Below are 26,768 nucleotides of genomic sequence, written 5' to 3'. Positions count from 1 at the left end.
GGGTAACCAAGATCAAGAGACCAAGATTCTCTAGAGGAAGCAAGTAAGATCATAAAGATTGAGTTTCTCTAGGAGAATTCGAGAAGTAGTGTGAAGTATAGAGACCGAGTTTCTCTAGAAGAAGTCGAGAAGAGCAGTTTGAGATCAAGAAGAAAGTCGAGGAAGGGAAGAGTTAGAGGATCAAGGTTAGTGACAAGGTTCCTGGGAGGATACTGGAGTCAAGGGTCTGTGTCATCGTCTTGGTACTCGTCGATTGAAGATCAAGAAGAAGAATTTTGATCGAGTCTTTCTCTCAAGAGGTGAGAGGTTGGCCTTGGCTGACAAGCCTACATACTATGTCACTTGTCTTTTATTGTGCATATTGGTAATTGTCTTGATGAAAAGAACACAGCAATAACATAATGAAGAAAAGACTATAAGCTAAGAAGTAAAAGTATATCACAAGCAATTATCAAGCAGAGAAATCTTTTAATTATTCATGCCCTAGATTTCTCACCATGGTTTCAAAGCTGAGGTGTTGGAAGTAAAGAAGGGGCCTTCAATCAAGAAGATATCAAATAGTGGAAGAAGGATCATAGCAGATTCTAGGGTCGCTAAGGTCAAGATCTTCAAAACCCTAGATCGAAGAAATCTACACCAGCAAGAGTCTTGAAATCATCTTCAAGAAAGAAGGAAGACTAAATCATTCAAGGAGGATCGTGAATCAAGCTCTCTCTTATCAATCTCTCAAGAAGCAAATCCTCTATCAACATCAAGATTAAGGAGGAAGCAAGCATCAATCTCTCAAGTAAGTCTATGACTATATCTGATAATAACAAAATGTCCTTTTGCAAGGAAAGCAATAAATTGGTTGGGGCTGCAAATTTCCTTGCATGGAAGAAAAGGATAAACCTAACTCTTATTGAGAATGAGGACCACGATCATATCAAGGGATCGATAACCTAGTCTCCAAAGGAAGATACTCAAGCACATGCAAGATTCATGAAGGGAGAAGTAATCTCATTAAGGAAAGAACTCTACAAACTGAAGATATCCAAGGAAGATGGAATAGCCTCATACTTTATGAGGATATCAGAAATTCGAGATCAACTACAAGAACTAGGAGAAGTCATGTCTGATAGAGAGATGACCACAGTGGTACTGAATGCACTACCGGAAGAATGGGGTAACTTCACTTCAAGTTTATATGGGAAGAAAGAAACTACTCCATTTCAAGATCTATGGTCACTCTGTAAGATCGAAGAAACCAGACTAAAGGCAAAGGTTGATGTTGGACCAAATGAGCAGAATCAAGCATATGTTGCTATGGCAAGAAGAAAAGGGAAATTTGGAAAGTTCGGTCCTCAAAAGAAAAGGAAGAACATGGATAAGGTAAGATGCTATGGATGTCAAGAACTTGGGCACTATAGAAGAGATTGTCCTAAACGTAGTAAGGACAAGAGGGATAGGGAAGAAGCCCACATTACTGAAGAAGTGAAAGAGCCTGAGTCAAAGAAGCTTAAGAATGAAGAAGTAAAAGATCTCTACTATGACTGAGATGATCTTCTTCACTAGAAGGTACTTTTCACTTGTAATTTATAGATAGGAAGCAATGTAAATAAGATAGGATGCATCAGATTAGAAAAAAAAAAAAAAAAATATATATATATATATAGCATCGTAAATGAAGCATTAGAAGTAAGAGCTCGTGACATGAGAAGCAGAAAGAATGTCTGGAATAAATTCTACTGTTTACAAAGAATGAGAGCTCTTGGAAACCTCATTGAAATAAAAAGAAGTAGAGGTCATCATCGACTAGGATCATCATACAATAGTCAATAAGGAAACATATGTTGGGTGAGGATATGAAAGATCCTCAAGTTTCTATGATGGAATCCTTATCAAAGGATTCACCGATCTAGAAAGGAAGCAAGAGTTTCATTAGGAATTCCAACTCGTGGGATTCAAGGGATGATGGTATGATGACATAATAGGAAATTAGGTCTAAAGGATAAAGTTCTTTCAATCAAATGAAGTTGCTACAGGAAGTCTGGATGACCGAAAGGAAAGATGAGGTATGTATGCTTACATAGATTATTATGAAAGTAATGCGGTTGCAGATAATATGGATCACTATTTCCATCTTGGGAAATATGATCAAAAGAAGAAAGTATCTCCTCCTCTGAAAGAATGCGGAAAAGCATAAGTCGCACTAGATGAAATCAACATAATATGTTCTCATATGAATCATGAGGAACTTGAATACAATTAAGGAACTCTAATTAGAAGCTCTTGGGAATGGAGTGTGTGAAAAGAAAGGATGAGATCGTAGAATGTGCAACAAAGGCAGAAGGCATTCAACATCCAAGACCAAGAAGAGTTGACTAGAATATCTCCCAAAAAGATATGAAGACTCTTATAGGAGTTGGAAAAAGATGGAGACCCTTGACAATGAATATCTTTGGGAAATCTGTCGATCTGTATGCAGGATGTGATACCTACAAGAAGATGTCATGATGAAAGATGATCACAAAGGTAATGTTTGATTTAAGTGTTCACTTATTTTTGAACTAATACCTGGATGGGCTTATGTAGGACTGCCAAAGGGAAGATCTGTGGATAACTTCCAAGAGGACCATATTGAAGGATGTAAGATCCTTTCGGAAAATATGGCATGAAAGCAGTATGACCTGAAGCAAAGCTAGATGGAAAACTGATGGATCACTTTCTGATGATATACTCATGAATGAAAGTGATGGATGGTCTATGCCCTATGAAGAAGTCCCCAAAAGATGAAGACTCCATGACAAAAGAAACTTACGACATCGAAGAAGAGAGGAGTAACGAGTTCTTCTAGCAACTAGTTGTTCCACATGAGGAGTTGCTATAGGTCCCTAGTTGAGAGGGAGCCTGAAAAGAAGTTTCTTACTTGGAAGAAACTTGGAAATTAGCGAACAGGGAACTTTAGGTACATTCCTTCATTGGAATATGTCCTCCCTATTTGAGAGGGAGAGAAAGACATGACACTCTGGTATTCACCTCGGAAGACAGAATGGAGGATTGGGTAATCATTTGGTATTTGATACTCTTTGAGGATGAGATGAGACATCCAATAGAAAGAGTAGTCATGGAGGACCGATATTGTTTGAGGGTTGGGAAGTCCAAGATAAGAATAGTCCTCATGGAACATACCCTAAGTATCCGAGTAGGGGATGTTCCGAGAGAGACAATGATGAGAGTGTCTATAAATCATTGGTCTCGCCAGCATTGAGCTCAAATCTTGTGGAGATAAGGAGTTGTTAGTCAAGGCCTTGCTATGTAACAATGTTGGTTGATATGATGCTGTACAAATGAGTTACCAATCCGAATTCTTCTTATGAGAAATTCTTCAGGATGAGAAAGTACAAGTACCATTATGAATGCCTCCCTACTTAAGAGGGAGTGTTGAAAAGTGTAACTAGGTTCGGTCTTCATAATAACATGTAATTATGATTTTATGTAATGAGATGTAAAGAAGAAAAATAAAATTATTGTATTGACTTGCTTCATGGGTTTCATGAGCAAGAGATTTTATTTTTGAGTCAAGACTCACATTGAGAGTCTTTAGGATTTATTTGTCATCTAGTTATAAAATGTTAGAATCATTGTCATGTAATGAAGTCATGTTACACTTTGTAAAAGGTCAAACTTGTCTATGTAAAGTATCCTCCAAGACCTTGCCACTTATCCTTTTCAAGTTGGCCTACAACGATGGAAGAACATGCTAGAAGAAGTTGGCCTAAATCTTGAGATCATGTTGGCCTAAAGGACATGAGAAGAAGTGTATATATAGCCACACTCGACCTCACTTAGAGGCAAGTAACTCGACTTACATTTCGATTGAGAAGTGCGAAGGAGTGATAAGAGGGAAGTTTCTTTTGGGCAAGTGAAGGAAGTTTCTTCTGGGCAAACGAAGGAGGATTCTTTTGGGCATAGCGAAGAAGAGATTCTTCTAGGGCAGCGAAGAGGAGGTTTCTTCTGGGGCAGCGTAGGAAGGATTCTTCTGGGATACTTGTTCTGGTAACTGAGATCTACAGACAGACATTATCTAGAGGAAGCAAGTAAGATCATAGAGACTGATTTTCTCTAGGAGAAGTCGAGAAGAAGCAGTGTGAAGTATAGAGACCGAGTTTCTCTAGAAGGAGCCGAGGAGAGCAGTTCGAGATCAAGAAGAAAGTTGAGGAAGGGAAGAGGCAGAGCATCAAGGTTAGTGACAAGGTTCTTGGGAGGATACTAGAGTCAAGGGTCTGTGTCATGGTCTTGGTACTCGTCAATTGAAGATCTAGAAGAAGAATTTTGATCGGGTTTTCCTCTCAAGAGGTGAGAGGTTTTGGCCCTGGCTGACAAGCCTACATACTATGTCACTTGCCTTTTATTGTGCATATTGGTAATTGTCTTGATGAAAAGAACATAATAACAACAAAGCGAAGAAAAGACTATAAGCTAAGAAGTAAAAGTATATCACAAGCAATTATCAAGCAGAGAAATATTTTAACTATTCATGCCCTAGATTTCTCAACAGGTTGTGCTTAAAGCCACGGACTTTTGTTTCATGGACATCCAAGATATCTTCGCAGACCCCAAACTAAAGCAACACCTTGATGTGCTTTTCCTATCAATAACATTTCCCGTCCAGTCAGCATTAGTGTAACCATGAAGTCGCACATCTCCAGCCATATATCTTAGATGAAGGTTAATCATCCCATGCAAATACCTCAATACGTGTTTAGAAGCAACTCAATGTGCATGACGGGGCTTAGTCATGAATTGACTCAAAGTGTTCATTGCAAAGCATATGTCCGGACAAGTGTTCACAAGGAACATCAATGCCCCAATCAACTATTGGTACTCGGAAGGGTCTACCAAGTCAGGTCCAGCAGCATCTCCACATAACTTCTTGAAGTTTATCTCCATCAAAGTGGCTAAGGATTTGCATTCCGTCATTCCAAATCATTCCAATAGCTTCATGACATATTTTCCTTGAGAAAGGAAAATCTCTCCAAGTCTTTGCCAAACCTCTAATTCTAGGAAGTAATGCCAAACCTCTAATTCATTTCAAACTCAGAGGCCAACTCCCTCTTACACTCGAGCATCAGGGGCTCACTACCTGTCAAGAATATATTATCAACATATAAAACCAAAATCAAAGGCATACCTTGGACCACTTTGAAGTAGAGGTTCGAATCGACACTACTTCTCGTGAATCCAAGCTTCACCAGGTAACTGTCAATATGGGCATACCAGGCTCTGGGGGCTTGCTTCAAACCATATAGTGCTTTCTTCAACCTACAAACATGAGTCTTCCTGTCCTTCACTTCAAATCCCTGAGGTTGCTCAACATATACTTCTTCCTATAGTATGCCATGAAGAAATGTCGTCTTTACATCCATTTGGTGAAGAGTCCATCCTTGACTAGCAGCAAGGGCAACAATCGATCTAATAGTAGTGTAACAAGCAACGGGAGAAAATATATTGTCATAGTCTTCTCCCTCTTTTTGGGATAAACCTTAGGCCACGAACCTTGCTTTGTACTTCTCAATGCTTCCATCAACTCCATGCTTGATCTTATATAGCCATTTTGAAGTTACGACAGACTTTCCCTTAGGTCTCGACACAACATCCCATACATCATTCTTCATAATCGATTCATATTCTTCGGCCATGGCATCCTTCCAAACTTGTTCTTTCACAGCTTCTTCAAAGGTAGAAGGCTCAGCCTGGATCATAGTGCTCATAGCTACAACGTATCCCTGATATCGGCATGGATTCTTACTTTCTCTAAAGGTCCTTTTGGCAGGAACATATCTCTCAGCATCCTGTAAAGTATCATGAAGCCATAATGGTCTCTTCTTGGCAGGGGATCACTTGGAGGAGGATCCAAGGGGTCCATAGGCTCCATGGGATCATCAACAATGTCCTTCTCAAATTCCGGCACAGAAGGACCTTCTAATATGTTCATATCATCATCTTTCTTCTCAGCAGGAGGAGGTGGAGGAAGGTCCCTTGCTTTTCCAAGGGCAGCATCTTCATCGAAAGTTACATCCCTGCTAAACTTGATCTTCCTTTGACCAGATATGTATATTCTAAATGCTTTAGAATTTTCACAATAACCAACAAATGTACCTTTCTTTTTGGTGGCTTCCAGCTTGTTCCTCTTGTCCTTCGGCACATGGAAATATACGGGGCAACCAAATATCCTGAGATGTCCAATGTTGGGCTTCACACTTGTGAATACTTCTTCGGGAGTCTTGTTGTCCAATGCTTGATGAGGAACCCAGTTTTGAACATATACTGTTGTATTTGTAGCTTCTCCCTAGAGGAATTTCGGCAACTTTTGATCATGCAGCATAGCTCAAGCAGCTTCCACGATGGACTTGTTCTTTCTTTTAGCCACTCCATTCTGCTCGGGATTATAAGGTACAATGGTTTCCTTCTTGCAAAAGTCAATGAATTCATTTGAAATGTACTCTCCACCATTGTCAAACCTGAAGATTTTGATTTTCTTCCCTGTTTGATTTTCTATCAATGCCTTGAAGTCCTTGAACATATCAAAAGCCTCATCCTTATGCTTCAAATAGTATATCCATGTCTTCCTGGAGAAGTCATCAATAAAGATTATATAGTACAGATGTCCACCAATAAAGTGCACAGGCATGGGTCCGCATAGGTCAGAATGAATGAGTTGAAGAATATCATCGGTCTTGTTCCTGCTAGAGGGGAATGGTCCCCTTGTCTTCTTTCCATTAGCACATCCCGAACATACTCCATCATGATTGGCTTGAACATCAGGCATCCTAGAGACTAACTTCTTCAATTTCGGTAGAGCTTCATAATGTAGATGTGCCAACCTTCGGTGCCATAGCTCACTTTGATGATTAGTGTTGTGGACCATTGCTAGTAGAGGTCTTCCATTGACTCTATAGAGTCCTTCAACTCTAGATCCCAAGGTAAAAGCATCCCTCATGTGGGATTCCATAGGCCATGTGAGGACTTTTCCTTTGATGAAAGCTACTCTCATACCCTTGTCTTCCAAAGCAGAAATAGATACCAAGTTCTTCTTTAATCTCGGAATGTACATCACATCATGAAGAAGAATGGATTCACCAAAGTCCAAATGAAATTTGATGGAACCAAAACCCTTCACAGGATGAGTAGAGTTGTCTCCAAGAATGATTTCAAACTTGTCTCCCTCTCAACCAGGTTAGAGAGGACTTCCTTGTACCCAAAGAAATGTCCAGAAGCCCCACTATCTACCAACCAACTATCATACGAATCCAGAGGGGAAGAACTAGAAAGAGAAGAAATAAGAATATATTTAAATTAATTGGTAGCTACATTATTTTCGTACCTGGAGTTCCTTTACCTCTTTTGAGGATGATGGCCTTCTTCATAGTCATTCAAAGTATCTCTTCTCCTTCTATCATCCCTTCTTCTTCTATCATCTCCTCTTCTTCGATCATCACCTCTTCTTCTATTGTTGAACCTATTATTGTTGAAGCCACGATTGTTGTTGTAATTGGACCTTGAAGCATCTCTCTTCTTTGGGCAGTCTTGGGCATAGTGACCATGCTTGTGACAATTGTAGCATTCAATATCCCTTGATCTTCTATTAGAGTCCTTTGATTCAGGAGGAGGCCTTCTTGAACCAGATGGTTTTCCCCTTCCTTTTCTCTTCTTGTCTTGAGTGACAAATGCAGAGGGCTCTCCTTCTTCATGCTTTTGAATTCTTCCTCTGGAAATCATCCTGGCCTCTTCTTGAGTGCATTTACCAACGAGCTCATCAAATGACGGAAGAACATTATTGTTGCTTAAAGTAGTAATGAAGGTCCCAAATAGGAGGAAGACCTTGAAGATTGCAATTGATCCCTTAGGTGGGATACTCTCATGATATAGGATTGCATGGATTCCCCTTTGTTCATCTTCATTTCTTTGAGTTGATTTTTCAAAGATAGGATATGATTCAAGTTGTTGACTTCATACATCCCAACCAACTTGTCATAAATATCCTTAGACTTCTTTAAGTTACCAACATAAATAAGCAAATGATCTTTCAAACCATCAATGATAATTTTCTTGGCTTTGAGCTCACCTTTCTTGTATTTGGATTTGACAGCAGTCAGAAGCATTTGACGGAGGCTCAGGTACCCTTTCCTTTCACATATTCCAAAACATCGTTGTCATCTAGTATAACTTCCAACTTGATCTTCCAAGCAACAAAGTTAGATGAGTCACCCAACTTCTCATTATCCTTGAAGTAAGAGGTAGACATCTTGACCAAATCAAATAGGATCATTCAGCTTCTTTCAAGAATGATTTCTCTTGTCTCTTATCTCCTTGGGCTTGTCTTCACCTTAGCTCTAATACCATGTTAAATTTTCACTGTTCTATGTTGTTACAATCACTTTAGCCCAATACTTTTCTTTAATTAGCAATCTTTCAACACAATTTAATCTTCCAATGATCAATAGCAATTGTAGATAGAACAATAAATGCAATAGACAATAGAAGACAATCAAGAGCAATAAGAGACACAAGGATTTGGTCAAAGACCAAGGAAAAACCCACAATGGGGAAAACCCTTTCAAATTCTTCTTCTTATTAGATTGTCATAAAATGTTCAACAAAGAGTACAATGTTCCAATTCATCAATCAAGAGTCAAAGTCAATCCCAAAGCCAACCAAACAATATCCAATAGATGAGCCATGTAGACAAATCTGATCAAAGTCAAAATCTCTAAAGTTTGTGGTCAACGATCAACAGAATTTAGGTCAAGATCACAGTCACATAGACCCAGTGACAATGAGCGCAGCTGAAGCTCTCCAGCCGCAGGGAATACCCTTTGAAGTGAGCAGTTGTTGTCGATATTTCCACGAACCAACCCTACAGCTCCAGTTAAATATCTTCTTTTCACATGTGTGAGCTCGGACCCTACAACGGACTTTTAGGAACCAATTTCAAACCTGTACGAACCAATCCAAAGAAGAGAGAGAAGAAGATGCTTGATGATGATGTCCAAATGAGGTTAACTTGTCTTGTATTTATATGCTTCCAAGGGTGTCCAATTTCTCTTAAAGTCGACCTATACTTTTGTGCACATGTGGGTTTCCTCCTTAAAAATACATTTTTCCTTAACCAAATTAAATTCTTCCAAAGGCTAGGAGGGGTCTTTCTTGATGAGGAAGACTATCCAAAGGAGGGAATTTGTCCCTGAGTTGCCAAACTAACAAGGAGCACCCACATTGCTATTGATGTCAAAGGGGGAGAATGAAAATAAAGGGAAGCAGCTAACAAGAAGTGTGAAGAGAATGCAAACAGGGGGAACCACTTACAATAAGCATGAAGAGAACACAGAAGAGGGACAACCATTGAGAGAAATAAATATCAAAGTATTTCCATCAATGAGAAAGGGGGAGATTGTTAAAATTGGTTGTTATTGATGTCCAAGGTTGTCCAAATGAAAGAGGAAATTACATAGTCAAATAGCATATTTTGAGACCTTTCCAATGGAATTTGGCACTCCTAATTCCATAGGAATTAAGAGATATGAAATATTTTGACAAGATGACCCAACCAAAGTACAAGTAGGCCCTAATTAGAAACCTTATCTTTAAAGCATTTTTACTCCAATTACTTAGCTCAAATGTGAGCATAGGATATGTGGTTGGAAAGCTCTTTCCAAGGCTGAACAACGGTATATGGCACGTTTTCTAACTCCTCACAATTGAGAAGAAATGATTTTTTTAATATTCACTATACGATCTGCTAGTTGCACTAGTCGGGCCTAGCCAGTGGACAAATCAGCCCTAACCTAGCGTCCAAACACACTCTAAATATTCATGAGAAGAAGCACTTCTAACCACTCGTGTTTAGGAGAGTGAAGGAGTAGGTCTAAAGTTCATATCTCATGAACTAAGAAGAAGTGAAGAGAAGTCGCATTGAAGCAACTTTCTGTGGAAGGTTTTGGCACATCTTTTGAAGGATTTTTAGCATTGATCTTGTGAATGGGTTTTGGTATGCTTTTCAGGGCTAGGCTAAGTATTGTTATTTTTGAAGACAAAGTTTCAGGGGGCGAGTTCTATTATTTGAAGGCTGAGCTTCATGGGACAAGTTTTGTTGTTTGAAGGCCGAATTTCAAGGCTAAGTTCTATTGTTTGAAAATCTAGTTCATGCCCGATTTGAAATCCATGTTCTAGTGTAGTGAAGGTTGAGACCAGGTTGGAGCCTATAATTACTATAAGTTGGTGCTTATTGAGGATTGGTATCCTCATCTTCTTGATAGGTTGGAGCTTGGAATTTTTGTAAGTTGGTGCTTACAAAGGATTGGTGTCCTTACAAGAAATTGCAATAAAGTAAAGATTGTTTTCAAGTATTTTTTCTTCAAATTTTGATTTGCACTTTAATCTCTGTGTTCATACATTGTGGATGATTGATTATGTGATGTAAATTCAATTTCAAGATTAACTAAGAGAAAATTTGTCACAAGTAACAAAATATTGATTCACCTCCCCTCTATATTTCCAACACTATTATATTGCTTTCCTTATGGAGGATGATTATTTTATTGTCTCTTCCAAGAGAAGAGAGTGGATCCCAACAAGTCACTTCTAATTTCTGTAAGGAATTTGTTGATGAGGATAGAGAGAAATCCATTGGAGCTTAGTTGAACACCTATTGATGTATTTGTACGATGAGTAAATTGTTTAATGGATGAGGAACTCGTCTATATCTATATGTTACCTCACATTCATTAAATCTTTTTGAATTATGTTGATGAAATATTGGATAAGGTAACACCATTCCTTTTCTATTGTATTTATCATTGGGGTGTTCTATATTGATGCATGTCTCTCTATATTTGGTTGTATGCACTTGCAATCTATTCCTCATCGGTACAATTTTCTTAGCCATTGGAGTTTATCTACACTAGTATTCTCCCCAATAAATTCCAGAAGTTTGGTACAGCAAGGAAAGGGTTAATAAAGCCTATACTTTGCAGCCATATTGTTCCTCTTTCCCTTAATAGGACAGCCTCTCATTGAGGCTTTTTTGACTCCATTTGTCCAATCAAAAAACACAAGTCTCCAGTCCATTCATCTACTTTATTCACTTAACCCACAAAACTGTTTTGCTGAAATTTTTACTCTTCATTTCACCTTGCAATTCATAGCTTCAAATTTTAGAAATCTTGTTATAGGGTAGCCCCCCTGGACCTAGAGGAGAGTCAGCCTAAAGTGTGAAGAGGGTTGGTGAGGTGACATGGCCTTCCTGTTAGTTCCTCCAAGGCCTTGCTTGAGCTTTAGGGATTTATCTCAAAAAGTAGGAGTTTAAAAGGTAACACCTTGATTTATCTTCAATCATCCTTTTATCTTGTTATCTTGTTCTATAATATGTGCTTCTCCAATGGCCCTTATATGATATTTTGTTATTCATTATTGTTTATTTTTGTCATCAAATATCACCCCACATTCTAGCATCAAGAGTGCATCATATACACATCATATAGTTGAGACATTTATTCTTATTTTTATTGACATCTTGTAGAGGGTAGAGTGTCTTGATCTGATTCTATCTCCTAGGCACTTAGATGCTTATTTATTTTTAAGGTCTAGAACCACCATTAAGGGTTAGTGAGGAATGAGAATGTCATCATTTGTGAGGCCCAAAATCTAAAGGATTGTAAGATGAACTAGACAGCTCATGATTTAGAGCTAGTAGTGTTAGTTCATGCCTTGGAAATGCAGAGACATTACCTTAATAAGCATGAAACTTTAACTATTGACCACAATAATTTTAAATATCTTTTTACTCAACCCAAACTAAATGCTAGACTAAGAAGATGGCTAGCTCTCCAAGTTAACATGATTTTTAAATCCAAGCCAAAGAGGACAAGGTTGCAAAGGGATTCAACTAAGGAAGAGATCTTATTACAATGACCATTGCAAATTCGTATTCAACGCAAAACACAACTTGAAGAACTTGCCCATGACAAATGTTATGAAGAAATGAAGAAGGCAATCAACCAAGCATCAAAAAATTAATGGGCTACAATAAATGCCTAACACAAATATGAGGATTATGAGACCAAAGATGATGGCCTTGTTTGTCTAACAACAAATTTATATGCTAAATTGGAATTTTGAGGATCCCTCCTAGAAAAAGCACAGAATACAAACATATGTAGGAGACCCAAACCATCAAACAAAACTACAACAATAAACCAGTATCTCTTGACATTGAATTAAAAGGGGCATAGTTGAATATATTTAAGGCTTTCTTCAATGTAAATGAGTCAAAAGTTATAACAGAGCACCAATAATGAGTTGGTCTTTGACTACTTGAGTGTCAAAATGGAAATACAAGACAATTTCAATATACTTCACCACCAGAGTGCCAAGCACAGTAAAGAAACATGATTTCATAATCGCGATAGTGCATAAAGTAACTAGAGCAATCACTTCATGTGAACTCTCTTCACATGTGAAGCATTGGACATTTTTGGAATTATCATGGAGGTTGGAGACTAGAGTGTTAAATGGAATAATGCAAAATACAATTTCACTTCCAAGTTTTGGAAGAGCTATAATCCAGCACTGGGTACCAAGCGCTATTTTAACAATGCATGCCATCCACAATTGGATGGAAAGGCAAGGGAGTCAGCCAAGTACTTAAGAACATGTTACAAATGTATGTTGCAAACAAACTATCCAAGTCGTAGGAATAACTCTATTTAATGGAATTTCCTTATGATAATAGCTTCCAAACATGATTGGGTATGAATTTGATGTCTTATATGAAAGTACAACACTCCATTAGGCTAGGAGTTGAGAAAAATTGGACATGATAACCTTTAGCTTAGAAATATTGTGAGAAATGGAAAACAAAAATGCCAAAATAAGATAGAATTTTAAAATGGCTTAACAATGGTACAAGAGCAATGCAAATAATGCGAGGATACAAAACATATTCATTGTGAGGGATTAAACATATTCAGTGTGAGGGGTTCTCTTCTTGAGGGTAAAACTAGATAGGAGCTCATTGAATTTGCAAAACATTGGCAGCATTCTAGTGTCTCACATTTGAGATTTCAGAAAGAGTTGGGTCTATTGTGCAGAGGTTTGCATTGCCGCTTAGCAGATGAGTTCATGACAATAAAGATGTTTCTTTTCTAAAGACAAATGTATATTATCCTAATTTCTAACAAGATATTTGAATTTTCTCTGACTCAAGTGGGACCAAAGGTGAGTTCCACTTTGATCCTATTGGAATCTTGAATCAAAATATTACAATGCTGTGGAACACAACCACTATCGAGATAAAATTTCACCGAGACAATTGTAGTGTTGAATTGAGCCAACTAAGCTCTATTAAAAGCACATAATGCCAATGACTTCCCTGGAACCATTTCATGCATGCAATTTAAGATAACTTTTGAATGAACCTCTACACTTTCTCTGTTTCCCATTATTCTGTTAAGCATAAGGCAATTATGAAGGATAAATTCAGCCAAATTTTATTAGTTTTCCACATTTTTGTCAAGGTACATATTGACGTTCTTTAAGATAATTTGTTACTGTTGTAAGCTATCTTTCTTAACCTATCTTTAGTATGTTCAAATGTAACAGCCAGTGCAACATGGCCATTAAAAGAATACGAAAGCACTTCAGAAAATTTATCATGCTTATGGTTGTTATTAAATATATTGTTATAACCGGATAAGAGCCCATGCAAAATGACCTTCCATTGAACTAAACGTATAGCCAGTTATAAAGCAGCTAATAACCAGCTTTAGCAAATATCTGAAGTTATATTGACATGAAATACCTGAGTCTCTTTTACCAGTTTGTTTACTTAGTTGAAGGTCCTAGCAAGTACAAAAGTGGTCCTAGATCAAGAACAACAGTGATAGCATAGGCTAAACACTAGAAGTTGAGAATTTATAACTTTATAGAAATAATATATTTTTATTAATGTTCACAAATAACCAAATTATAGATCAATGGGACTACAGATTAAAATCACTAGACAGTGGGAGTGTCTAAAACACTCATAGAGCTAAAATGTTATTGACATACAAGAGATATAAATGACAATAAAGAAAGAAGAAAACAACAGCTAGGAAAACCTTAAAACGACTGAGGCCCTAGCTCAATATCAGTGTCATAAGTAGGCATAAAAAACACAAGGAAAAGATTCCCCAGAAACATCCAATGAAGATAATTAAAGATACGACAACAGAAGATGCGGCCACAGAGAATCAAGAGGAAGCCCCTTTTTCCAGCTTCATCAAACATAGCAAACGCCATAGCACATTAATCATATAATGCATTCAACACGATGAACCGTTGACAGCAGTGTTGAAATTTCACATTCACCCTTGTCGATTACCAAAAAAAATAATGACGTTTTTCCTGTCCTTCAATTTACATTCACATAAATTAGTAGCCTCTCAACTTTAGCTTCAACAACATTCATGAACATTAATAAAAATATTTTTGTGAATTAAGATATTTTTATTAATGTTTACAAATGACCAAATTATTTCATGAATGATCTGATTTCTAATCCATATAAGTTATAAAACCACAATCTATGCAGAAATTGTAAGATATCTCATAAAATTCCATAACACAACATTAGATACTCAATAATTATATGCAAAATAGTGAACTGAAAGATGAGTCCATCATCAAATTCACAAATATTACTCGATTTAACTACATAACTCAGTCTCATAGCATAATTAAAAAAACAAAGTAGACAATGCCTGCAATTCCAATCTCAAGTCTAATGCATGACAACAAGAATGCCTAGAATAAGCCCCAAGGAGCTAGTGTCGACATCACTAGACTGAAGCAACAACTGTGAAGCCAGTGTATTTGGTGTTTTCATTTGAATAATGGAACATTAGGGAGTTCTAGAGTCTCTTCATCGAGCCAACTCAAATCATCAACAAGAGATTCATCCTCCAAGACCTAATCAGAGACTAGATCAATCTTATCTAATAAAATTGGATCCAGATCCTTTGCTCACAATTGTTTTGTGAGCATCCGAAGATTTTGTAGCAGTAGATAAAGACCGATTTCTCCAACTACTCATCCCCCAACCTGTTGCAATTTTTGGTATGGATGTACCCAAACACTGACCAAGTGCACTTACAACCTGAAGTGTTGCATGGCTAACTCAAAATTTTGATGGAAATTTCTAATGGCGAACTCAACCCCCTCATAGTGACAACGCAGAATACTTTTAAGGGAAAAAATGTATCTTAAAAGTATATGAAATGAGAAAGAATGAGAGGAGAAATGTCTTTATAAAGATTTCTACCCTGTGAAACACTTCATTTCCCTCCTAAAACTCCTTCCAAAACAAGTCTGACTCGATCGAATTGCAAATACAAGGTTTTTTGGTTGTTGCTTTTGGGTCCAACTCCCAAGTTTGCCAATTTAGGTGAGTCTTAGTCGAGTTTGGTGAGTGAGTGTTGTCACCTAATCCACACCTTTGGGCTACATGGAAGAAATTGTTAATCCACTTAACTGTGGCCTTGGGGGCAAGTCTTGAATTGAGTAGTTGTCACTGAAATCTCAACTCCTCTGTCTAGGCTAACTCCTAGTGAAGCCAAGGGGGGTAGTCCCTAAAAACAACTAAGGCTGACTAAACTATAGTTAACAAGAAATATTCTAGGAGTTAATTTAATTTACCAAAAGTACATTTAACCATTCAACATATATTTCACGGCATATAACTTGAAAGCATGTAAACACAATTGATAAGTGAATGATTCAACAATAATAATCACATAAATGTAACATTCATAAGAAAAAGATATAAGAATGTAGACTAGTGCTAATGAAAGAATGCTTGTGTTGCTTGAAAATAGATCTCAAAAGAATGTGATTGTAGCCCAACTAAATATGTTGTAGAAAATGTTGTGGAAAGTGTTCTTGGTAATTTTTTATTAGATTAGTTTTACTTGGAATCAGTATTGAATGTAAGACAAATACGGGATATGTGGTGATCCGTGTGATTTGCAACGAAAATAAATCTAATCTAATATGTGTTTCCTTGTCTAACCTTACCCTTCGAATCGGTTTCAGAAAGTCGCAAGGAGATCCAACAGGAGAAAGCTTTGCTTCAATGACTCCCCTGATTTCACAAGTTGACAATTTGCAAGTCAACCTTTCCTTCCTCCAATCTTACAATAAATGGTAAAAGTGGTTTTCCCTAATTAAACTATGTCACCAACAAGTAATCTTTGATCATGCGCGAGAATCAAGCTAAGCTTGCAATGACAGAGAGCATATCAGGACTTGAAGGTGTTCATTACTTTTGCAAAAATGAAATCTAATCTAAAAGCATAAATTGATAATCTCTTAAAATGAAATTAAAATGCTCTAATGGCTTGGAGTGCAAGGTTAATTTTACGCCCAAACTAAAGCACACCATGAAAATGAGACACAAAACACAAATGGTCCCTTCTTAGGTAGGGGGATTGAGATGCCTAGGAGACTCTCCTAGCTCCCTCAAGATTACAATGCCTTTTTAGTGATGGTTATCCCTTGTGAATAAAGGGAAATCTCAAATTTAATATTGCTTTACAAAGTAGATGGTTATGGGTCTCCTTTAGGTGCTTTGGATGATCAGTGAAATTTCAATAGCATCTCCCCTTGTACTTTCATGGACCTGCAAAAAACCAGCATTTCTTGGCTAATTTAACTGTTGTTAGGACAGTAGCAAGATTGGTACTTTATCTTTGCTTGATTTAACAATAAATATCATAGAAATGAACACAAGAAATTGAGAAAAAAATTTAGAGAATGTATGTGAAGAAGAGGAAGAGAGAAAGGAGTCTTCAAGGCACTTGGAGACACTTAGTGCTCAGTGGCAATAAGCCTTCCTATGTGTTTGAAGATGGATACTCCAACCGAGGAGGATTCCAATTCTTCAAGCTTGAGGCACCTATAAAACTTAAGATCTTTGCCAAGAAAACTTGTTAATAGATAGGTGATCCCCTACACATGAAATCTCAAAAATATGTCAATCAACCAAGATGAACATATAATCTAAAATTTCAAAGTGTAAGAAAGTAAATAGACTAATCAAATAACTGACTTTGAAGAGTCTATTCCTATTGGGTGACAACACCCCTTCAAAGGCCTACTATAACCAAGAAATTCCCAAGAAAATACAATTAAAACAATTATACCTCCATTTGAATCCAAGCAACCACACAAAACTTTACACCATGTAGCCTCGATTGCCTTCTTTATTATTAAAATGATAGAACAATCCAATAGTAGCAGCAATTCCCCAAGCTCTTCCAAGCTTCCATACTAGATTACAATGGAGGAGAGGGCTCCAATTTATAGAAAAAGAGAGAGGAGACCCTATGAGATGAAGGAGATCCCAAGAGAATGATGATCCCAATGCATAACACAAGTTTGCAAGTGGAAGGGTGTGTATGCCAAGAGATGAGTGCATAGGAAAAGGAGAGGGTTCTGTAGCCCCTCAAGTGTGCAGTGCGTAGACCAAGTGGAAAGAGGAGGAGTGAACTCGTACTACCTTCCTCAAACTCACCCTCCATCTTTTAGTGTAACTTGGCCTCATTTCAAGAGTTAACTCGACCTCATTAAAGAACCCACTCATCCCCCAAACTCGACATCTTTACTTGCCATAACTCGTCCTCCTTGGGAGCTTAACTCGACCTCCAACTCTGCTCTTCAGTTGGCCTCCACATCATCACTTGACCGATTCTTAAGTGCTCATTCAATCCTCTCAAGTGATTAAGAGACTCAATTGACTAAAAGCATGTTTCCAGCATGTTACCAATTATTTAATATCATGATTTTTTTGTGTCTTTTTCCTCGCATCCCAAGAAAATGATGATCCCAATGCATAACACGAGTTTGCAAGTAGAGGGTGTGTATGCCAAGAGATGAGTGCATAGGAAAATGAGAGGGTTGTGTAGCCCCTCAAGTGTGCAATGCATAGGCCAAGTGGAATTAGGAGTGAACTTGTACTACCTTCCTCCAACTCACCCTCCATATTTGAGTGTAACTTAGCCTCATTTCAAGAGTTAACTCGACATCTTCACTTCCCATAACTCGTCCTCTTTGGGAGTTTAACTCGGCCTCCAACACTGCTCTAAAGTTGGCCTCGATCATCACTGATTCTTAAGTGCTCATTCACTCCTCTCAAGTGATTGAGAGACTCAGTTGACTAAAAACAAGTTTCTGGCATGTTACCAGTTATTTAATATCCTAATTTCTCATGAGGAAAAATTAATATTTTCCACCCCAAAGTGGGTACTACGGTAATGTTGGTACTCGAAAGGGTGAAAAACTAGTACTCACATGCCATACAACAATCCCTAGCACTACTTTTTTATTTGCTACATAAATTTTGATAAAAATTTCTTGGGAAATTTTTTATTATTAAAAAATCCTACTAAAACCTAATGTAATTCCACGAGACTCAACATAATGCCTAGCATGGTAATATACATTGACCTAGACTTAGAAACACACTCAAGACCTACTTATTAAGATGCACCCCAACTTTGGAGGGTGTGAATAAAAAAAATCAATTTATTGTTTATCGCTAAAAAGCAAAAATAATTAATATAGTGAAAAAAACACTCAGGAGCAACTTCCTTAGTAACCAGGTCCCAAGGGTCTAAGTCTTTTACATAAGTTCATGATGCTAGTGACATTTTTTACAATTTCCCCATGGGGGTATGGAATTTGCATGAAGAAAGAAAATCGAAAAAGAGAGAAGAAGAAACGGGCAAGATTGGCTTGTTGGACTTCTAAACTTAAAAAAATTGACTGGTGCCTTGTCCATTGGGCCATGGAATCTTCACTCCCTACTAGGTACATCTTGGCAGGTAACATTTTGCTGCACATGGGAACGTGTGCTTGATCTTTAGGAAATCGTGTGAAAACTCCAGAATCTGCATTGATTAGAAACATCTTGCCACAACATATTAGTAGCACATGCACCATATATAAAATTCCCAATATCCTACGTACTAAAAAGAAATGATATTGCTAAAATGAAAATGTTTGAAATGCAAAAATGGAAAGCAAGAGAAGGTTAGAAATACATTACAAGGGATGCTCCCTAGGAATCAAATGCTTTCAGTGAAGAATAGCTTGAGTAATTTCCCATTTGCAGGCAAATTCCGTGGCTCCTTTTCTGATGTACCCCTTCCAATTATGATCAATTTGGTATCCTAATATGTCCCAACCTCTGTGTGGTCATCAGTCTCAATTTTCCTTTTATTTTATTTTTATCCTTCATTATTCCCTGTGTGAGTTAAAGTGTCGAGGTTGCTCCTGCCAACTCTTCTGATTTGTCACTCATTATCCTAGGGATTACTACTGGATCCAATGCATCAAAGTTCATGATTCCAACATCCTTTCCCAATCCTGAATGGGCTCCTTCAAAGCTCATATGCCCAAATTCATCAGCCTTCTCATCCTTAATCTTGTCTTCTACAGGTGGTAGGAAGTTTGATAGCACCGTACAACTCCCAAGCTCTTCTGATTCATAAAAATAGCTCATTATTTGGTTCCTTGGGATTTTCCACATGATACCTTCTTTCAAGTTCTCGATCAAGCCTAACAAATGTGTTATCAGTTGTTGGGATAGTAACATATCATAAGTCCATTTGAATACTGCCACCCAAGTCTACAGCCCATTTTCTTGATAAGAGCATGCCCCATGCATTAAGCACATCTATGACTACAATGTCCATAGTAATTGAAATGTCTGGGTATGTCACAATATGTACTTGGAGGTCCTTGATGAAACCACAAACTTCAATCTTCTTTGAATTCATGGCATAAATATTGTGGTAAGGCCTAGATAATCTTAAGTTCAGTTGCTCCATGACCTTTTTAGTCATGACATTTGACGAAGCACCTGAGTCTAGCATGCACTTATGCAAAAGGTAGTCATTCACCAACAAAGTGATGAAGAAGGGTTGATGTTGTTCATTTCCCATGACCACATCCATACTTTGTAATATAACTGGAGCATCTTTAGGTGTATCCTTTGGCATCTTTTCACCACCCCTTCCTTCTATAGCCTTTAACAACTTAGACCTTTGGGACAGTATCTTTAGAAGTTCAACTACTAGAACCAAAACCTTATCATCATTGATCCAGCCACCCAAATCAATGTTCAAATCTGAAGGGGGAGGAGGAAAATCCCTTGACATAATTTGTTGTGGTTTATTATGACCTTTATTACTTTTTCTTTGATAAGTCACCCCTTTATGCCTAGCCATCTCAAGGACTTGTTCAGGCATAGGCTTCTCACCATAGACTCTAGTGACGTTATCACAAACAGCAGACACATTATTAACACCACAAACAACAGAAATATTATTGACACTTTGGCTTCATTCAATAGTTTCTATCCAATCCTCCATAGAGAGAGTATATCATTTTCCAACCATGTTTATATGTTCGCTTGTACTTTCCATATCTCCTTCAACAATCCGACAGAAGATGGAACAAGTAGACTCTTCATGAAAATAATTGTAGGGTTTGCAATAAGGAGAGGCTTGATGATCAACCATATTTGTAGATTCCAAAGAATTTGGTGGTCTTTGATCTTGAGGAGTCCTCTTCTTTTGCCACCTATCATTTGGCATGGGAGGGAATCTATTTTCATGTGACCTCTCCATGGCAATCAACCTATTTTGCATGGCATTCGTTTGATTTGCATGATTGATTTCCATGGTTTTTATCAATTGAGCCTGGTTGACTTCCATGGTCTTCATCAATTAAGTCAATTCCTTGATGGGGTCACTAGGTGCTTTCTTAAATTCTACTATGTTATTATGCTCATGGGACTTTGAATAAGTCCCTCTTGAGAAGCCAAGGAGATTTGACTTTCCTGAGGTTGGCTAGTTCTTATATATATTTATAGCCATATTCTATGCAATCTTCAAAGTGGTTAGCTCTTTATCCCTCAATTCACAACACATATCCCCACTAAATGCATCAATATAGTATACGAGAATGGAGGCATCTGAAGGCTTAATATCTTGATGAAGACTCTTGATTAGATCATTGAACCGTTTATTGAACTCTTCCACGGTTTCATTTTCAATATTCTTAATTCTATTTAGGGTGGCTAATAAGTGTCGATCCTCTTTCTTATCGCCCCACCTATCAAAGAATGTATCTATAATATATTTGAGAGTTGAAGACTTTCAATCATCCTATTTTGTAAACCAATTTAAGGCATCTTCCTCTAAGGACAAGACAAAAAGTTTCATCTTCACACCTTCATAATTATGATTGTTCCACCACTTGCTAACACAAAGGTTGAAGTTTCTAATGTGAGTCTTTGCACTTATTGTGTTAGTTCCCTGAAAATAAGGCAACTTCTCCAAGGCTTTGTCAAGAATAGCATGTGGATAACCAACAACATTTGAAAAATCAATGGGAGCATACAAGTCATCCATTTCTACTATTATTTGCTTCAAAAAGAAAATGGATATCAGGGATTAATTCATCTCCAAGATTTTCAAGGAGTCTATGAGAAGAATTTATAAACCTTTTCAGGTTCAGAACTGAGATTAATCAAACTCTTTGGATTTCTTCTAGTAGAATACCTTGTAGAGTTTTTTATAAGTGGAGTGGCCAGACGGATACAAATCAAGCTCTAATAACTAGGGTTACATGCATAAAACAAAACAAAATTCGTATTTCGGGTTTAAAAATATTTTTTCCAGCAACGACACCAAAAAATGTGTTGTCGCTTAATCAACACCTTTGGGCTACATGGAAGAAATTTTTAATTCATTAAGTGTGGCCTTGGGGGCAAGTCTCAAGTTGAGTAGTTGTCTCTCAAATCTCAACTCCTTCATCTAGGCTAACTCCTAGCGAAGCCAAGGAGGGTAATCTCTAAAAACAACTAAGGCTGATTAAACTATAGTTAACAAGAAATATTATAGGAGTTGATTTAATTTACCAAAAGTACATTTAACCATTCAGCACATACTTCACAGCATGTAAACACAATTGATAAGTGAATGATTCAACAATAATAATCACATAAATGGAAAATTCATAAGCAAAAGATATAACAATGTAGACCAGTGCCAATGAAAGAATGTTTGTGTTGCTTGAAAATAGATCCCAAAAGAATGTAAGTGTAGCTCAACTGAATATGTTGTAGAAAATGTTGTGGAAAGTGTTCTTGGTAAAATTTAATAGATTAGTTTTACTTGGAATTACTAGTGAATGTAAGACATATGTGGTGATACGTGTGATTTGAAATGAAAATAAATCGAATCTAATATGTGTTTTCCATTCTACCCTTATCCTTCGAATGGGTTTCAGAAAATCATAAGGAGATCCAACAAGAGGAAGCTTCGCTCCAATGGCTCCCATGATTTCACAAGTTCACCAGTTGCAAGGAGATCCAATAGGAGGGAAACTGGCCCACACCTTTGATCTCACAAGTCAACCTTTACTTTCACCCAATCTTAAGATAAATGGTTAAAGTGGTTTTCCCTAATTAAACTGTCACCAACAAGTCCTCTTTGATCATGCATGAGGATCAAGCTAAGCTTGCAACAACAAAGAGCATATCAGGACTTGAAGAGGTTCATTACTTTTGCAAAAATGAAATCTAATTTAAAAGCATAAATTGAAATCTAATCTATTAAAATGAAATTAAACTACTCTAATGTTTTGCGGTCCAAGGTTAATTTTAAGCCCGAGTAAAGTGTGCCATGAAAATGAGACACAAAACACAAGAGGCCCCCATTGGGTAGGGGGATTGGGATGCCTAGGAGACTCTCCTAGCTCCCTCAAGATTACAATGCTTTTGTAGTGATGGGTATCCCTTGTGAATAAAGGGAAATCTCAGTTTTATTATTGATTTACAAAGTAGATGGTTATGGGTCTCCTTTAGGTGCTTTGGATGATCAAATTTAGTGAAATTTCAGCAGCATCTCCCCTTGCACTTTCATGGACCCGCAAAAAACCAGCAAACAAACCAAAGTGAATGATGCCTAAAATGCTCTTGGAACACCTCCAATTGATAGTACAAATGTTAAATTTGGCAACTAGGGCCAAACTTCACATTGGATAGCTCATATGAGGTAGCTCATTTTTCTTCAATTCCTCTCTCTAAGAGGTGTAGGATTGATCTAAAGGCCATCCCATTCTGACATGTACAACTGAAATTATGAATTTATTTTGATTATGGACAAATTGTCAAGGTCGGCCAGCAAACTCATGTAGGCTCAGAAGCCCAACAGTCACGTCTATTCATCATCAATGTTTGCATATAAATCCATAGTGCCTCCTCCTCATTTGGACACTTCACTCACTCACAATCTTCTCTCTCCTTCATTTGTTTGGGTACGAAATTCAGAAGTTGCTCTCCACACGTGCGAAGGAAAGGAAGGGTTTTTTGTTCCAGCCGTTGACCAGAGTTGATCGAAAATGCAATGGCTGTTTTTGACTTGCATTGACCAAGTATTGACCTGTTTTGGTGCGGTTTTGGGTGGAGGAATTATGTTTGAGCAGGCTGCTATTCTGGGCACAAAAACCGAGGCAGTTTGACCCCTGCGTTGACCAGCGTTGACTGCCCTAATTCAAGTTGTTGTTTGACTTTTGTTGACCAGATTTGACTGGTTATTTTCGGACTGTTTTGGGCTGCATTATCTTACTGTTGGAGGGTGAGTTGACTAAGGTTGACCGAGTTGTTTTGGAGGTCAATTTTTTCCCTATTGACCAGCATTGACTATCTAGTTAGGGCTTTATGTTTCTGCTATTTGATTGATCAGATTTTCATTGTAATTGCGCAACTGAATATTATACATTGTACTCTCTCTCTTTGTTGAACTTTTGAAGATTTATAAAAAAAATTGATCAAGGGTTTCCTGGTCCCCACATTGGGGTTTGTCCCTGGCTGGTGCCATATCTTGTGTCCTCTTGTGTTGGCTTGTCTTCTACTGTTATTGTTTATGTTCTATCTGCATTTTACTATCATGTTGATGTGATTGCTAAATTGGATATTGATATTGGGCTAATAAAGAAATTGAAGTAAAATTGCTCTAAGCATAGAACATACCATTGTTATCCTAAAATTAACATGGTATCAGAGCTGAGGTGAAGACAAAGCCCAAGCAAGAGTGAGAAAAGCAATCACTAAGAGGAGCAATCACTAATCAAAGACAAGATTCAATGGCCTCCACATCCTACTTCAAGTCTGATGATAAGCTTCATGATAAGTTTGATTATCATGCATGGAAGATGTCTCTTGATTTGACATTAGAAGAGCAAGATGTTATGGATTATGTGCAGAGAAAGATTTCGAAAACTCCTTCAAATGCACCAGCTATTGCTAAAGACAAAGTACAAGAAGGGTGAAGTCAAAGCCAAGAAGATCATGATGGATTCTATTCATAAGCACTTAGTTGCTTACATCTCCGATTTGAATACATCAAAGGAGATATATGACAGGTTGGTTGGCGTGTTCAAATCTAGCAATGCAAATCAAATTCTTTTCCTCAAGAACAAGTTGAAGGATATAAAGAAGGGAAAAGGTGAGGATATTCAATCCTACTTCATGAGGATTACCGAGATCAAAAATGATCTTCTTTCGATTGGTGAAGCTATTGCTAACAGGGAACTCACTCTCATTGCCCTTAGAGGACTCCCTCGAGAATGGCACGTGTTCAATACTATTATTCTTAACAACAACAGGATTCTAGGTTTTGAAGAATCGCTGACTAGATGCTCTCAAGAAGAAACAAGGATGATGGAACTAAATATGCCTTCAAATAGGAATGATCCTACTGCATTCTTTGCTCATGCTAAAAAGAAGAACAATGCAGGTTCAAAGAAGCAATGTCAAGGAAAGTCGGGTTTCAAAAATGGAAGGAAGGGAAGATGCTTCATTTGCAACGAGTTTGGTCACTATGCTAGGGAGTGTCCTAATAGAAGGAATACACCTCATGATGATGACAACCACAACAGAATCTAATGTTGTTGATAGAAAGCAAAAATAATTCTATCTTATGTCTTCCCTTTCTACTGCATCTCCTCCGAACACTTTAGGAAATTGGTTGATTGATAGTGGTGCCTCAAGGCACTTCACCAGGTATAAGGAAGCTCTTTCAAATGTGATTGAAAGGGATACAAATTTAGAAATTATCCTTGGAGACAATGGCACCTATCCTGTGAAGGGAGTTGGGAATGTTACTCTTCAATTGAATCGGGGTAACACCATTCATCTACAAGAAGTACTATGTGTACCCGATCTAAAGAAGAATCTAGTGTCTTTCTCGGCGATGGAAGACAAAGGATTCAAGGTGGCATTCATCAATGGAAAGGTACGTGTGTGGAAAAGAAATTTCAAAGAAGCATTTACTCTTGTATTCAAAGTTAGAAAGTTTATATCAAGTTGGAGGAAGTCCACTGGGAGCCATGTCTTGCGACACATCTCTTTAATCCGAACTATGTCACCGGAGGTTTGCTCATCTACATTATAAGGCTCTACTCGATGTGAGGAAGATGGTGACAGGTATGCCCGAATTTAAAGTAGAACATGAAGGTTTTTGTTAGTGGTGTGCTGAAGGAAAGCATACAAGGGGATATTCCCGTCAAGTGATAGCAAGACTACTGACATATTGCAATTGATTCATTCTGATCTATCTGGTGCAATGCTCGTGAACTCATTGGGAGGATATTTATATTATGCCATCTTTATGGATGATTTCTCTCGTAAGACTTGGATATATTTCTTGAATAAGAAGGACGAAGTATTCTCATGGTTTCGTTCTTTCAAAGCTTTGGTCGAAAATCAAACCAGTAAGAAGATCAAAATATTGAGGAACGATAATGGAACCAAATATGAATCAAATGAATTCAAAGATTATTGTAGAGAAGCTGGCATTAAGAGGGAGACTACTACTACATATACTCCTGATCAAAATGGTGTTGCTGAAAGGAAGAATCGTTCCATTATAGAAGCCACTCGTGCCATGCTTCATGATCAACGACTTCCAAAGTTCCTATGGGGAGAAGCTGCCAACAATGTTGTATACGTTCAAAATCGATGCCCTCATCAAGCACTGGACTCCAAAACTCCCGAAGAAGTTTTCACTAGTAAGAAACCTAATGTTTCTCACTTCAGAATTTTTGGTAGCCCTGTATATTTCATGTGCCGAAAGAAAGGAGAAGCAAATTGGATGCTTCTGGGAAGAAAGGAACATTTGTGGGCTACAGTGAAACTTCTAAGGCATATAGAATCTATGTGCCTGGTTAAAGAGAAATGGAGATAAGTCATGATGTCACTTTCGATGAGGATGCCGCCCTTGGGAAGATTAGTGACCTTCCTCTTCCAAGGAAAGACAAAGAAGTAGATTCTAGAAAGCAAGAAGAACCGCAAGATGAGTAGATGCTCGATGCTGAAGGACCATTGATCCACCCCCTCAGTAGACCTCCTCCTCGAAAAGGAGACCCTCATGGCTTAAGGAAACTCTCGAAGATGTCGAGAGACATGTTGCACCTATGGGGACATTTCGTGAAAGCAAGAAGCCTAATAAGTACCAAGGGTACTTAACTGCTATGAGCACCATTATTCAATCTGAACCTTGCTCATTCGAAGAAGCTGTGAAGCAACAAGTATGGAAGAATGCTATGAACGAAGAGTATGAGTCAATTATGAAGAATGATGTCTGGGATGTGGTTCCTAGACCCAAGGACAAATCCGT

General features: G+C 37.7%; 1 protein-coding gene across 1 annotated transcript in view; it reads right to left on the bottom strand.

The window, feature by feature from the left end:
* Positions 1-26,768, bottom strand: part of LOC149231492 (uncharacterized) — a 188,695-nt gene that overhangs the window by 137,876 nt on the left and 24,051 nt on the right. Inside the window, exon 2 of the mRNA XM_089381652.1 lies at positions 16,096-16,162. Within this exon, the coding sequence (XP_089237778.1) occupies positions 16,096-16,162 (67 nt within the window). The remainder of the gene's footprint in view (positions 1-16,095; positions 16,163-26,768) is intronic.

This window comes from Pinus tabuliformis, chromosome J, assembly GCF_031772625.1.
Source record: "Pinus tabuliformis cultivar Carrire ecotype Pingquan chromosome J, CPIR1, whole genome shotgun sequence".
Taxonomy (NCBI): Eukaryota; Viridiplantae; Streptophyta; class Pinopsida; order Pinales; family Pinaceae; genus Pinus; species Pinus tabuliformis.
The sequence above is the reverse complement of the archived record's forward strand: the minus strand, read 5'-3'. Positions and strand labels throughout refer to the sequence as shown.